The sequence below is a fragment of the Dermacentor silvarum genome, chromosome 9, assembly GCF_013339745.2.
Source record: "Dermacentor silvarum isolate Dsil-2018 chromosome 9, BIME_Dsil_1.4, whole genome shotgun sequence".
In the NCBI taxonomy this organism is placed as follows: domain Eukaryota; kingdom Metazoa; phylum Arthropoda; class Arachnida; order Ixodida; family Ixodidae; genus Dermacentor; species Dermacentor silvarum.
Genome location: NC_051162.1, coordinates 93,818,502 through 93,832,475, shown reverse-complemented (window position 1 = coordinate 93,832,475; position 13,974 = coordinate 93,818,502). Strand labels below are relative to the sequence as shown.

At 43.2% G+C, this 13,974-nt stretch overlaps 1 protein-coding gene across 1 annotated transcript in view; it reads left to right on the top strand.

Annotated features, from left to right (window-relative positions):
• Positions 1 to 13,974, top strand: part of LOC119463355 (EH domain-binding protein 1-like) — a 75,917-nt gene that overhangs the window by 27,102 nt on the left and 34,841 nt on the right. The window contains exons 10-12 of the mRNA XM_049656054.1: positions 4,123 to 4,727; positions 8,180 to 8,325; positions 11,004 to 11,352. Of these exons, the coding sequence (XP_049512011.1) occupies positions 4,123 to 4,727; positions 8,180 to 8,325; positions 11,004 to 11,352 (1,100 nt within the window). The remainder of the gene's footprint in view (positions 1 to 4,122; positions 4,728 to 8,179; positions 8,326 to 11,003; positions 11,353 to 13,974) is intronic.

Genomic DNA, 13,974 nt, shown 5'->3' with positions numbered 1-13,974 from the left:
GACGAAGAACACAAAAAAAAAACATTTAATAATAATTCTAACAATAGGAGTAATGAGTTTAATGGCGTTCGAAAGACAAATAATAAGCCAAGGTAAGCTGGCAGACTTGTAGCACACTGGATTCAAATGCAGTGGTTGTGGTTTTAATTCCTGAAATGCCATGTTGTATTCCCCTCCCCATTTCTTTGCCACAAATATAACAAAAGTTTACATTTACTACTGCCTGCAGTTAGCTTAAAACATGCGTTCCTTCCCTTCAGTAATCTTTGGCTTTTTGTGTCGTTTCTGCATTTAACTGAGCCTTGGCTTACAATGTTCTTGTTAAGTAGATCTGAACAAGCAGAGACCGCTTTCTGTTGCACAGCAAAGTATTCAGTTTAAGACAAGTTTGTTATGCATGCCTTTGAAACAATGTCTAGGGGGATCAGCAGGTTGTAGGGTCAGCGTTTCATATGCAAGAATAATGCAGGCAGCAGTGTATTGCCTAAAACATGTTTTTAGCATCTGTTTAGTTGGTGTTTGTCCAAAGTTAACGCTGCCACACTAGACTGTCACTGCCCTTGCCACATGTTGCATAATGCCAAAAACATGTGGTGGCATCATGCGCTTTTGTCACCAGAACATTGTTTCAAAAGCTTGCTGCATTTCACGCTTGATTGATCACTTGTCCAAAGCCGAGGGTGCATTTGACAGCTGGATGTAGGTGTTTTTTTTAAATGTTTTATGCAAATTCTACCGCTGTGTGAACTATTCATTTCGAAATTATTTCACACTAGTTACTATTCGCTTCGAACCAAAAAATTTATATTTACATGAGCCCATGTGCTTGCTTTGAAGAAGTTTATTTGGACAAGTTCGTGAAGGAGGCGAAATTAGCAACAGTAAAGTTGCTAAAAGGTCACTTTATTCAAAAAAATTTGCTGCTTGTAAGTCTCTGCTGCCTTAACTTTGCTTTTTGTGTGCTGTATACCTCATGTATCTATCTCAGAAACTTAAAAGGTTGCATAAGAGCAAACGTAAAAAATAAGCGTGCTATTCAAACATTGGGGTGGAATTTTGCACGTTCTAATGTTTACAGGTAGGCAGTTATGTTGTTGGTTTATGGGAAATTGACGAGTAGGCTGATGCAGAAAGGTTTTGCAGTGACTACATAACAGGCATCATAACAGTTACCTATGCAATAACCTAAAAGTTACATAGAAGCGGTAGACATGTGTTTAAACGACTCTGTTTAATTCATTTTTTTCGGTTAATGCGATCCCAACCGAAGGTCCCAGCCAGCGTCCATACATTACTATGGGTCCAAACTTTCATTGTTTTAATCCTAAAATTGGGTTTTGCTCAATACCGTATTTATTCGATTATAAGGTGGTCACAATTATAAGGTGAGGGTGCAGTTCAGGGACCCAAGATAAAAAACTTGAAGGGGCCCTGAACCACCCCTCAGGCTTGGTGAAATAACCTAGTCCGCTGGTAGCATACGCTGCTGTGAACATCTCAGCCAAGTTTTGCTGTCGTATGTGGTGCGTGGAGCTCACAAGCGGAGTGTGAAGTCACGTTTCTCGCAGTTGCTTTCTTTTCAAACAGAAGCCTGATTGGTCACTTTTCAAACAGAAGCCTGCTCCTCACTCTCTTCTGGACGCTTTATTTCATAATAAAGTGGATTCCCATACACGGCTGCTATTGGTAGCTGCGGTCGGCTACGCAGCATAGATGCCGCGGCTGCCGCGGGGGCCCGTCACGAGTCCACTGGCTAAGCGCACTGTGGCTCGCGGAGGACAACCGTGTTTGGCCTACGTTTAGCGGGTCGTAGGCACCAAAACCGGAAGTCGTGGCATCTGCATTAACGTCCAAAGTTAAATTTGAACTGCTCGCCACAGTGACATTTAGAAATCAGAGCATTGTGGCTACACCCCACTCCGCCGTAGCCGTCTCAGTGCAAGGCATTGGAGAAGGAATGGAAGCACAGCAAAGGCCCTGTTTGATGCCAATAATTCCGCCTCTGCTGAACTCATTGAAGTACTTTTTGTGGCAAAGTATTTTTGAAATAGCCTATTTTCACTTCAAATGCCTTTCTCCACTTCGATAAAAAGTGGTTCAGGGTCCCTTTAAGTATGCACACTAAAGCAACATAGAGTAGCTGACAGATTATTTAAAGTTGACAGAGGTTGCCAGAAATGCTGAATTACTAACAGAGCCAGAAAGCAAAATGGTAACCATGAAATAGGCGAGAAGGGGAGGGGGGGAGGCTTCACATGGAGTGCGAGTTATTTGCAAATTTTTCCTTTATGTGTGGCTTCACGGCATAGCAGCGGGCGCTGCCGGAACACCACACTTAAGGGCAAAATTTGCCTGTAAGGCGGGGGATGACGTTGAGACTAAGGATTTTGGGAAAAATACCTCGCCTCGTATTCAAATAAACACGGTTATTGAAACTTGACCGGTCAGCACGCATGTGCGTAACCCCTATGGTGACCTTAATAGCGACCCCTTTAGCAACAGCGTCTGTCTCGGTGAGCTTGGCATTGAACACACGTCCTCTCTCGTCGATAATGCCTTTTTTCCGTCTGCCCTAGGAAAATTTTCATGCAATAACAGTTCAGTTTCCTCAGTCCCGTCAATAACTGAAGTCGACTGTAGTAGTTTATGTGCAATATCCATCAGGCAATGCCAGAAGAAAGTTACAACACTGATGAGTTTGTTTTGAGTCTACCCTTGATAAGTAAGACTTTATAAATAGCACTACAGGTATAGGTAGGAGAAGAAAATGACTTCATATTTGCTGTGATTTCTCTCCACATGATTGAACATTGTGCATACAGTAATGGATCTATTAACCACAAAGCTATTGCACTTTGTCCACTGATACTAGTGTCACCTAGCAGTTTGCTGGATAACTACAGAGCCCAAGTGTGTGTGCAGAAACTTTGAGGTTAATGGAGAAGCTTGAGGCAATGGTTGAGGACTGTGCCAAGAACGAGTGAATGAGAAATGTTTGGCATAACCTTAAGAAACAGGAAGACATTGGTGCAGATTACCGAGCATATGGGTGTATCCGATATTCTAGTTGGTACTAAAAAGAAGTAGTGGAGTTGCACAGAACGTATAATGTGTAGGTCAGATAACAGGTGGCCTATTAGAGTTACAGAATGGGTGCCAAGTGAAGGGAAGCGTAGTCGAGGAAGTGGCAGAAATCTAGGTGGTGTCATGAAATGAGGAAATTTGCAGGCTTAAGACGGGGGGGTGTTAGCTGGCACAGGACAGCGGTAATTGGCGATCAGAGGGCACACTGATATGATGATCCTTGCAGTGGACATAAATTAGTCTGATGATGATGATGACAATACTGTTGTTGATACATAACCTTTCAGCAACTTCTCATAGACGGTGGCACGTGCAGCTGGTGAGCACCACAACTATACCCAAAAGGCTGCTCAGAGCGTGCTTGTTGTGGTTTGTGGTTATTCTCTGTGCTTCCTTTCTCAAATTGCGCGTGTAGGATACTTTCCTGTCAGAAACATCGTGTGCATCCACAGCATCCCTGACCAGAAAGCACAGAGCACACGACTTTGGAGAAGGGAAATGGATGTATGAAAGGGCAAATTTACATTATACACCCTAACGCATAACACCTTTAAGTGTGTACTAGGCACGGAAATTGAGAAAAAAGGTGTTCATACAGATGGTGGCAGTTGTGGGATAAAATTACTATCTAAATTGTGTAACAAATTTAAGCATGTATGTGGTGCATTTATGGGGAAGTATTATTACAGTATAAAGGGTGTACCAGATGCATTTAGTGTGGGGTAAAACTATACTCTAAAAGATGTAACACTATTGGGTGCATACTGAGCACAGTGATTAGGGGGGGGGGGGGGGGGGGATGTGTATGTATGGGGGCAGCTGTGGGACAAAATCACATCATAAAGTATAAATTTTAGGAATGTACTGGGCTGACTGACTTAAGAAATACTGACACAAATAGGTTTGTGAAATGGTGGTTACAGTTATTTTTGGGAAAAAAAAATTATAACTCCTTTAAAGGCATAATGCTTTTGAAAGAGTACTTGGTGCTTACAAGCACCAAGGTTAAACTGAGGGACCTCTTCTGTTTTCTTGCAGGCCTGTAAGTAATGCCAGCAATGTGCCTTCCACTCCGCCGGTAGAAGCCCTCCCCACCGAAGAATACCCAAATAAACAAGGCTCAAGCGAAAGAATCCCAAACAAACGACGGTCGACGGAAGGAAGTCCAAGCAAAGAAGGCTCTACGGAACAAAGTTTAAACAGACAAACATCGACGGAGGAAAGCTCGAGAAGGCGAGAGTCAGCAGAGAGAAGCCTAACAAAAAAGCAAGGGTCAGTGGAAAGGATCCTAAACAGGCAGGAATCGGCGGAGAGTAACTTGAAAAAGCAAGACTCTACGGAAAGGAGTGCAAGTAGGCAAGGTTCGACAGAGAAAAGCCTAAGCAAGCGAGGCTCGTCGGAAAGGAGCCTTAGTAGACAAAGTTCGACGGAGAAGAGTCCGATGGAACAGGCGTGGAGTGAGAGAATCTTAAAAATAAAAATCCCGGTGGGCGACAAGCCAGCCATCAAGGATTCACCCAAGGATACGAGTGCCAAGTTAAGTCCGGCTCAGAAAGAAGACGCGCAGACAGGCCAGCCGCTGATGACGCGGCAACAGCTGATGAACCCTTTCGACTCGGACGAAGAGGACACCGAAAAGTCAGGTAAGATTCAAAAATCGATCAATCAAGAAAGCAATCAATCAGTCAGTCAGTACTTATTGTTTCTTACGGATTCTTAGAGTATTTATTGTTTGTTACAAGACAAAGTAATTATGGATGCTATTACAATAAATTTTGGTAAGCACAGAATGTATTAACAAACGTGTGCAAAAGCGAAAACCTCTCTAACATAGAAGCGTTTTTTTTTTTTTTTTTTTTTGTAAGTTAAATAGGTGAAAGTGGAAAAGCTTCTTTACAAATGAAATGACATGGATGATGTGATACTTTGCGATAAAGTTTTCCAAAGTGTCGCTTCAACAAAAGAAGATGAAAACACATTTATTTTAATGATGCAGTTTAGATTATGAAACTCGCATTAATAAAACAGTTCCATTTGCTCCTTATGAAAATGCTGCTTGCTTACACAGAGCTCTTGTACTTGTTATATGTGCAAGGAATATTTGAAATATTATGACCTCCAAAACACATGTTTCTAAGAGTGCATGTGGGGTCATGAAACTGCATCAATAACAGAACGTTGATCAGTATTTATAATGGTGTCATGTGTTTATACAGAGCACCTGTTCTTTCTGTTATGTCGCGCAAAATGTTAAAAATATACATTTTTCTTGGAAGAGAGCTAGGAGTTTGAAACTTGAGGTTTTTGTACCTAGCAAAATTATGCTTGTGCTGAATCCACACGTTTTGTTATTAGATGGCCTAGAATGGTTGAAATACCTTCAAAATACTTTTTCCTTAGTAAGAAAGCTGCAACTATAAAAGCTGCAACGCAAATATAGTTGTATTTGCCCCTTCCAAAGCTTGCATTGGTTGCGGATAGCATCTATATGTTTTATGATGCGGCATAGTATAGTAAGAATACTGTCTCCTTTAAGAACAATTTGTATTAAGAATACAGCTAGGATTACTAGACTTCAGGCAATTATAGAGTTTGCTTTCTCTTTTTAACGCTGACATTTGTATCGCTTCTACGACTTTTTATTAGGTTGTGTCGCTTCTACACTTTTTATTAGGTTGTGCAGAATGGTTGTCAGTAGCGTACCCAGGATCTCTGCCAGGGGGGGGTTGACAGTTTGCCAATACCATCTAAAAAGCACTAATTTCAATTTCCTCACGGGAAATTGTCAAAAAATTCGCTTTTTGTGAGTGTGCAGACGATTGCGCGTCTTACATCTTAGTTGCAGTACTCAAATGCGCAAGCAAAGAAAAGGGGTTAAACAAAAGAGGGGGGTTAAGTCGGCCTCAGGGGGGGGGGGGTTACAACCCCCGAAACCCCCTCCCCCCCCCCCCGACATTTATGTTTACTACAATTGAGCCTTTATATTCTATGAAACTTGTGTCTCTTCGAAAATCTTATATCACTAAGGGCTTCCACGTCAAAACCTCCTCTGATTGAGAGTACTATTGTGTAAGGATGCAAGCATTCATTACAATCTAATAGGTGTAATTTTCCTTTCACCTCTGCGTGCACAAAAAAAAAAAATTTTCAGGGTTCTGCAAGAGGAGGCGTAAAGTCATTTTCTACCTCTTTGTATGACGACTCGCAATCGTTTTTGGTACCATCTTTTATTTCACTACAGATTATTGAGAGCCTATGATAATTGAAACGAAAATCTATGGTTACTAGAAGCAGGGTCCTTCAATACTTTTCTTCTGGTTTGGAAACTTCCCAGAAAGTTTCATATAGGGACAGGTGGCGGCACTAGAGGTGCTGGCGTAAGTAGAAGGGCATCAGTATGCTGCGCCAAACAGCCGGGCTGCGCAACCATCCAAATCCTTCACCAGAAAAGGCACCTCTTCCAAATTTATTTCAGCACTTTTGCAGTGTGAACATGCAGCGAGTACTTCTGGCAAAATAATTTAGCGTGCGACGTGTTTGTGCTTAAATTATATACACCTGCATTGAGTAGCATTGCTCCCACCAAAAGTTTCGGTCAGCTGTCTCTGCTTATGCTATCCTCTGGTTAGTTAGATAACTTAGTTGTACTTGGTAAAAAGCTTAAAAAGTCATTAGTTGATTAGTTAGTTTAGTTGGTAAGTTATGTTTTGTTAGCTATTTTAGGTAGGTGTTAATAATTTGTTAATTTGATTAGTTAATTAGTCCTGCTAGTAGATTAGTTAGTTAATTATAGTTATATCTCACTAGTTAATTTAGTTTTGCCATTTAGGTTAGTTATAGTTTCTTACTTATAGTTGTATTTGATTAGTAGGTTAGTTATTCTTTTGTTTAGTTAGGTTAGTCAAGTTAGTTGAGTTAGTTTAGTTACTGGGGAGTTTAGTTGGCTGAATAACTATTTTAGTTAAGTCAGTTATATTTCATTAGGTTAGTTTCTAGCCAGTTAATTATTTAGCTAGTTAGCTTAGTTATTAACTTAGTTCATTTGTTCAGTTAGCTTTGTTAGTTATAGTTAAGTTAGTTATTTAGGTTAGTTATAGTTAAGTTAGTTATTTAGTTTAGGTTTGCTTAGTTATGTAGGGTTTTATGGCACGAGAGCAACTGAGGCTATAATGCGCCAAGTTTGGTATCGATGAGCTTAGTTAGCTTAGTTTGTTATTAGTTATGGAATAAGCTTTGTTGATTAGTAACTTTAGTTCTTATATTAGTTAGTATTGTTAGTCTAGATAGGGATTATTTTAGTTAGTGTAATTAGTTAGGTTAATTAGGTGCCCTTGCGACTACCAACATGCAGGCACAAAACAAATGTTCGGCTGTCACCACATGGAGAGAGTTGTACAGTGCAAAAGCTGAAACGTGAGCAGCTAAGAACAGCTGTGCAGGCCATTTATGCATAATTGCATAAACGTACAACATGCAGCCATTCTATAGCTGGTTTCTAAGAATGGAGTAGTCCCAAGTGTACCTTTCAAATTCTGACTTAGGCTGCAGCTAGAAGTGCAGGTAAACCTGGAAATGGGAACAATGCATGGTAGTTGCTTGGAAATTGTGCACATTGTGTACATTAAAATGCTTGAACACTGTACAAAAAGGTGGTGCAGATTTTCAAGTTGTGCCGACACTGTTCATATGTTGATAATGGCAGTGCAACCCTTGTGCAAAAGTCTGCATACGCGCAGAATGCCTGCGGCGACCGTCCAGCATCTGCTCTGATGCCCTTCGGGTAAGCAGGTGCATTGCAGCGCTTTGTCAAAAGCGTAGCAGTTTGGACGAGTTGGTATGTTATGACTTTTAGGCTTGTAGTGCACCTCAAAACAAGCAAAAAGGAAGGTGGAAGGGATAATGAAAAGGAACGAAAAATGGAGAGCGCTCACCCTGTTCTCCATTCCTTTTCATTATGCCTTCCACCCGATCACTTGTAGCACAGCTCGATCTGAGCTGTGCTACAAGCCTAACAGTCCAGCACTTTGCTTTGTTCGCCTTTAATGTGTCCCCTGTCTTTTGACACTGTCTCACCTCTACTAAACAATGAAAACAGTGCCGTCTTGTGAAGGTGTCGAGACGCAAGAAGCTGTACCTGAGGAACCAGAGACCCGTGTGCCATGTCGGGTGCTGGACCTGTCGCCAACCAGGCAACCCTCGCCACCCGAGGCCCTCGTGTCACCGCTTATCGACCCCAAGAAGGCAAGTGTCGCCGTGAGTGGACTTCGCTGATTACAATTTCTTTATCCTGCCGTGCAGAAGCTCGTCTTTTACAACTTGCATACCTGCCAACTTTTATGATTATGATAAGGTGTTCGTTTTTTAGAGTTGCACTGCTGAAGTCGAGGGTGTGTGCTCGATCCCAGCGGTCATGGCCGCATTTCGTTGGAGGCAGAATGCAATGACGTTTGTGTGCTTAGATTTAGGTGCCCGTTAGAGAGCCCCAGGATGTCACAATTAATGCAAAGTCCCCCCACTATGTTGTGCTTCATACTGCATTTACCCTATTCTAACGCACACCCAATTTTTGAAGGTTAAAGTAAGAGAATTAAAGTGCACCTGAATGTGATGTGTCCATGATTTATAAAACAAAAATATAGTGTGCCTCCCATGTTAGCCATCAGAAAATACGTCATGTGCTGAACTTACTTTCACAGAAGGGGATTTTCTTTAGATGAGCTTTTATAAGGAAAGCAGCACATTTTCGTTGCCATTTGCGCTTTATTGGCCACAAGAAGCCAGCACGCAAGGGCCATATTCTCGAGCGATAACATTTAGAGATAAAACTGTCACTTTTGTGAGATTTTTTTGTGATTCTGCATCGAACTAGTTTAAATATGCGGCTGACAGCGGTCCTGGCACACCAGCAGAAACCCTGGTGGCTGTATGTGCTGACACATCCTGTGACAAGTCGCGCAAAATCTTGTGAAATTGATAGTATCTCGAAAAGTTACTGACCAAGAATATTGCTCCCGATAGTAGTCGAGCACAAAATGAACCTACAGCAACCTTCACGAAAACGTGCTCTGTCGCCATTTTGTGATTGTAGTGATGCTGCGTATTACGGCTCTAATGGGGGGCTGCTGCCAATACCACGAAAGCAGTTTTGCTTTCATATCCGATAGTAAAGTGCAGCCAAATTTCAGCCCCATTATCTCAGGAAAAAAGGCGCGTATTAGATTCTAATAAACCAGATTGTGGTTGTGGCACGTAAAGCCCCAGAATTTTTTATTTTTCCTGCATGCTTACGATTGTAATATTGACATGAATAATTTCTATATTTTTAATTTCCTCCTAGTTAAAGGCAATACAATTCCAAAAGAATACAAGTTCAGGCACTGTGCGGTTTTCTGTAGCCTGATCTCACGAACCTTTTGAGTATACAGGCCTACCCCGTAGGACTGACACCAACGTATGAGATCAATCCATAATGTTAGCAAAATATTTTTACCGTTGCCTGAATGTTGCATAAATAAACTTCATGAAAATTTCAATTTTTCTTTGGCGCAGAGCAGTCTTGCTGTTCACAGCGTCCTGACAGGACAAAGTCTGTAAAACTTTAATAAACAGTAAACATCTTGAATAATCAAAGAATTTTTAGTATTTGTCTCAGTATTTTATTTAGTATATTCTGACTTTGACTGTTGTAACTTTCAAATTCTAACCTCGGCAGCTCTGAACTTGTCACTCGTGAAAACTTTTCCTATGCAGAGTGACGCAACTTTTTTAAATCACTTACCTGATCTTAGTGTAAACAGTGTCCCCATCATAAAATAATGCTCACACCACACAAGCAATATTAGTGCCATTATCCGACAGCCCGACATATGAACGCATTAAGTGAGCAGTTAGCTTTAAATGAAATTTATGAATATTCGATTCTATTTCATGCGTAGCACATCTGATGCGAGACAGGCTTATGATGGTGTGGACCTTACATCAGCAATAAAATGTGCTTCGTTAGACATAAAATCAAGCTAGAAAGTCTGAATTCAGTGCTCCTCTGCCTCTTGTCTTCCAAGTTAATACTATGCAGGCTGGTGCTCTCTAATGGACCCTTCATTATTGTAAGGCTAGATTTCCGGCTAGGTAATTTGCCAAGCTAACAGCGCGCAACCATTTTTGCATAGTTTTTGCTTTCTTGTCGCATGGAAAATGTAAATGCGGCTATAGTGACGAAACTATGCACAGAATATGAGCTGCAACTTGCGCAGAGCTTGCAATTCAGCTTCATTTTGAGCCATGCGTGGTGCTGCCATTACTTCACATACCTGCGTGCTCTTGAATTTCCCATAATTTTTAATGAATTTGGACTCCTTCGTGTTTTACGAACAAATAAATTCTCTTGTCGTAAATGTGTTGAAAGTGACGAGATATTCGGTGGCGCAAGATTCCAAAATATTTTAAGAAATTGTGATAGTGCATGCGCGTGCGGCCCTGTAGTGGCCAGCGCAAGACACAATATACCGCAAGACAGCGCACTGCTGCAGAATGGCCGTTCAAACTCTTTCTTTCTCTCCCACTGCCCTCCAATGCTTCACGAGGAGCAGTAAAGGTAAATCATTGTTAATAAAGTGCATCTCACGAAAGGCTCAGGGCAAGCAAAAAAATTTGTTCTATCCCCCCACCCCCCATTCGTGTTTGTGTGGTTTTTTTTTTACATATTTTCTGATTGTAATGTTCACAGGTTAACAGGAGGTGGTATGACTTTGCCAAATGTGCAGTGTAGAGAAGCGTGCTTGCAAATCTGGGTTTTTATAATTGCCCCTGTCCACTTGTTTCTGTTCTTTTGAACGCGCTTGGTACCCCATGGCCCACAGGCTCGGGAAACACTTGTTTCGCCGAACAATGGCGCCTAAACCGCCCCTCTTCTTGCACAGAGGCCGTCGAGCCGGCTGGTCGAGCTTCAGGAGCGAGCGCGGAAGCTGCTGGAAGAGGCCCGCCAGCCGCCGGCCGGCCGCGAGCTCAGCCCTGGGTCGCTGGAAGAGCGCCAGCACCAGGAGCAACTGCGGGAGCGGGCGCGGCGCATCATCGCGCAGGCACGACAGGGGCAACGCGCACACCACCACAACAACAACAACAACAACGTCAGCGAGCCCAGCAGCCCCGACACGCCGGTGCCCGGCACCCAGACCGCCAACGGCCACAAAGAATCCTCTGAGGACGCGGCTAGTCAGGACGACCTCAAGGCTCGGCAGACCCCTTCGTGGAGCGTACGGCTTTCCGAGGGTGGGTACTGCAGGATGTTGTCGCTCGCGAGTTGCCGGCTTATCTTGATTCTAACGTCTGCTGATGTTACTAATTAAGAAGTTCAAGAGATAGGACCAAGGGTGAGAAAGAAATCTATTTGCACAGCATTAAAGCAATGAGCCTCCGGTGAGCTTTTTTTGGGGCTTTTTTGAGGTTGCAGCTTTCTTGCTGAAGCTGTGGGTTTCTGGTGACTTATTGACGTTAGGTGCTGTACACGTCACCTAAAGATTGCCTGCTTAACCTTAGCTCACCGCTATGTCATTGATGAGAAATTTTGAAGGAAAACAGGAAAATGGCATCAAGCATTAGAAAGGAAGACAACACATGCAGTACTGACAGACTGAATCATCGGGGAGTGTGCAGCTCTCTTAAGGGCCAATGCTGCCCACACATTGCTGGCCTCTCTCGCAGGGTTACATCTGCCAATGTTGCCACAGACTTTCCTACTAAAATTACTACACTAGAATATTGGTGATACGATCACGCCTGATATGAGTTTTGGGATGATACGAATTTTTCAAAAGTCCCAGCCCCAGTCCATTAGCTTACAATGTGCTAAATTTCTAATGTTGCAAACCGCTTCTTGCGCCACGGTGGATGATACGAACAATCGAGCCACCATGCAATTTCAGACAGATTTGCGCCTGGCACGATGCCACGCCAGGCGCAAATCCGCCTGCCCTATAGTCCAACGCAACGCGGCCCGACGCAGTGGCCGCAGCCAAAGCAGCGCATGCTCAGTAATGAGCAGAGTGGCGCTGCCTATTAGGAACTTTCGAAACGATTCCCAGTTCCAGGTTCGCGCCAATCTGCACCGCGCCAAACGCGGGCGCGGTGCAGTCTGGGTAGCGTCGTTGGCATGCTGCATTTCGCGCCGACAGACGCTGGTCGTGTCGGTCGCGCCTCGCGTCAGACTATAGAGTGCTCGCGTTTTGCTAGCGTAGCGTCGCTGTGCTCAGCGTGCGCGCGCATCGACGTTACGTCGGAGTATATCGAGTTCCTTAGCGCCACATTTTTCGTTAGTATAACTTTTTGATGAAACTCTGTGAACATCACTAATCAAGGTGTTCGAAAGAGGACTTAAGAAACAGAAGCTAGCGATAGGAAAGAAATCAATGCACAAAGCATTAATAAATTGAGTCTCCGAGGAACTTTAGGTTCAGTGCGTTCAATGTCACTTGTGGATTGCCTGCTTGACCTGAGCTAGCTTCTGATGATGTCACTAACGAGAGCATTTGCAAGAAAACCAAGGAAAAATGAACGAATGATGGAAAGGGATATGATGCACGCCGCAAAAAGAGATTGAGTCATTATTTAGCACGCAGCTCCTCCGAGCTTGGGTTGCACAGACATATCTGCCAACCCTCCCAAATGTTTCATAAAGCTTACAAAATAGGTTATTTTCGTGAAAATGTTTAAAGGTGTTGATGGAGTGGTGATGCAGTATCAGAAATAATGCATACCAGAAAAATTGTGGTGGTACCGGGTATTTGATGGAAGTGGTGATTGGTGTCATCCGTGGTGGCACCACTAAAAATTTCAGTCATGCTACGGCGGAACACTGGTGCCATTTGTCATGGCAAAGACACGGTGTTCACCGTATTCGTGACACATGTCACAACTGTTTACTAGCAATATAATCAACATATTTTGAGTTGCCACAGATGGCTCCCATATTGGAATTTATAAGTGAAATTGGGTAAGTGAGCCTGCGAACGAGTGTTAAAACTACACTCACTTCGAAATGCTGCCTCTGTGCAAAATTTGAGCGCAAAGGAGCACAGACTAAACAATTGTGATCGAAAAAAACACCAGCCATCAGCAAGGTGTCCAGGATCTCCATAAGTAAGGCGGCAATCTGAAGTTGCCCACTTTCAGGCATCCCCATGCATTCAGCACCCCCAGCACCACTTTTCCTTCTAAATATAACTGTTAGAAGCTCTAGTTCTCAATAAAAGTGACACTGTAGACACCCTGAAAAACTAACCTGTCACTTTACCTTGGTTTGATACTTGTTAAGTCAGATGTTGGCTTGGCCTAGTGGATGAGCCTCCATACTTATCTTTAACACCCCTAGAGAGTTTGAAACTTGAAAGCAGCCCAAAAGACACGGATGAGTTAGCAGACAGCACAAGTAGAAAGAGCATATGGCACAAGTACTGGGGTAGTTGCTAGTGCCGTCACAAGACGACCAGCTCTTGTGTGATCTGCTAGGCAGACAGCATAAATAGAGAGAGCTGATGGCACACGCACTGGTGCTGTTGCTGGTATCTTCTCAAGCCGCCCAGTGCTTGTGTCATCTGCTGAGCAGATGGCACAAGTTGAAAGAGCAGATGGTACAAGCACTGGTGTTTCTGCTGGTGGTGTTTTTGCTTGTGTCATCACTAAACGACCAGCACTTGTGTCATCTGCTAAGCAGATGGCATAAATAGAGCGAGCAGATGGCTCAAGCATGGGTGGTGTGGCTGAGACGACCAGCACTTTTATTTTCAGCTGTGCAGACTGTGCAAGTCAGCACACAGTAAAAGCACTGACGCCACTGCAAGGCAACCAGCATTAGAGACGTCCGCAGTGCAAACAGCACAACTACTAGTGTTGTTG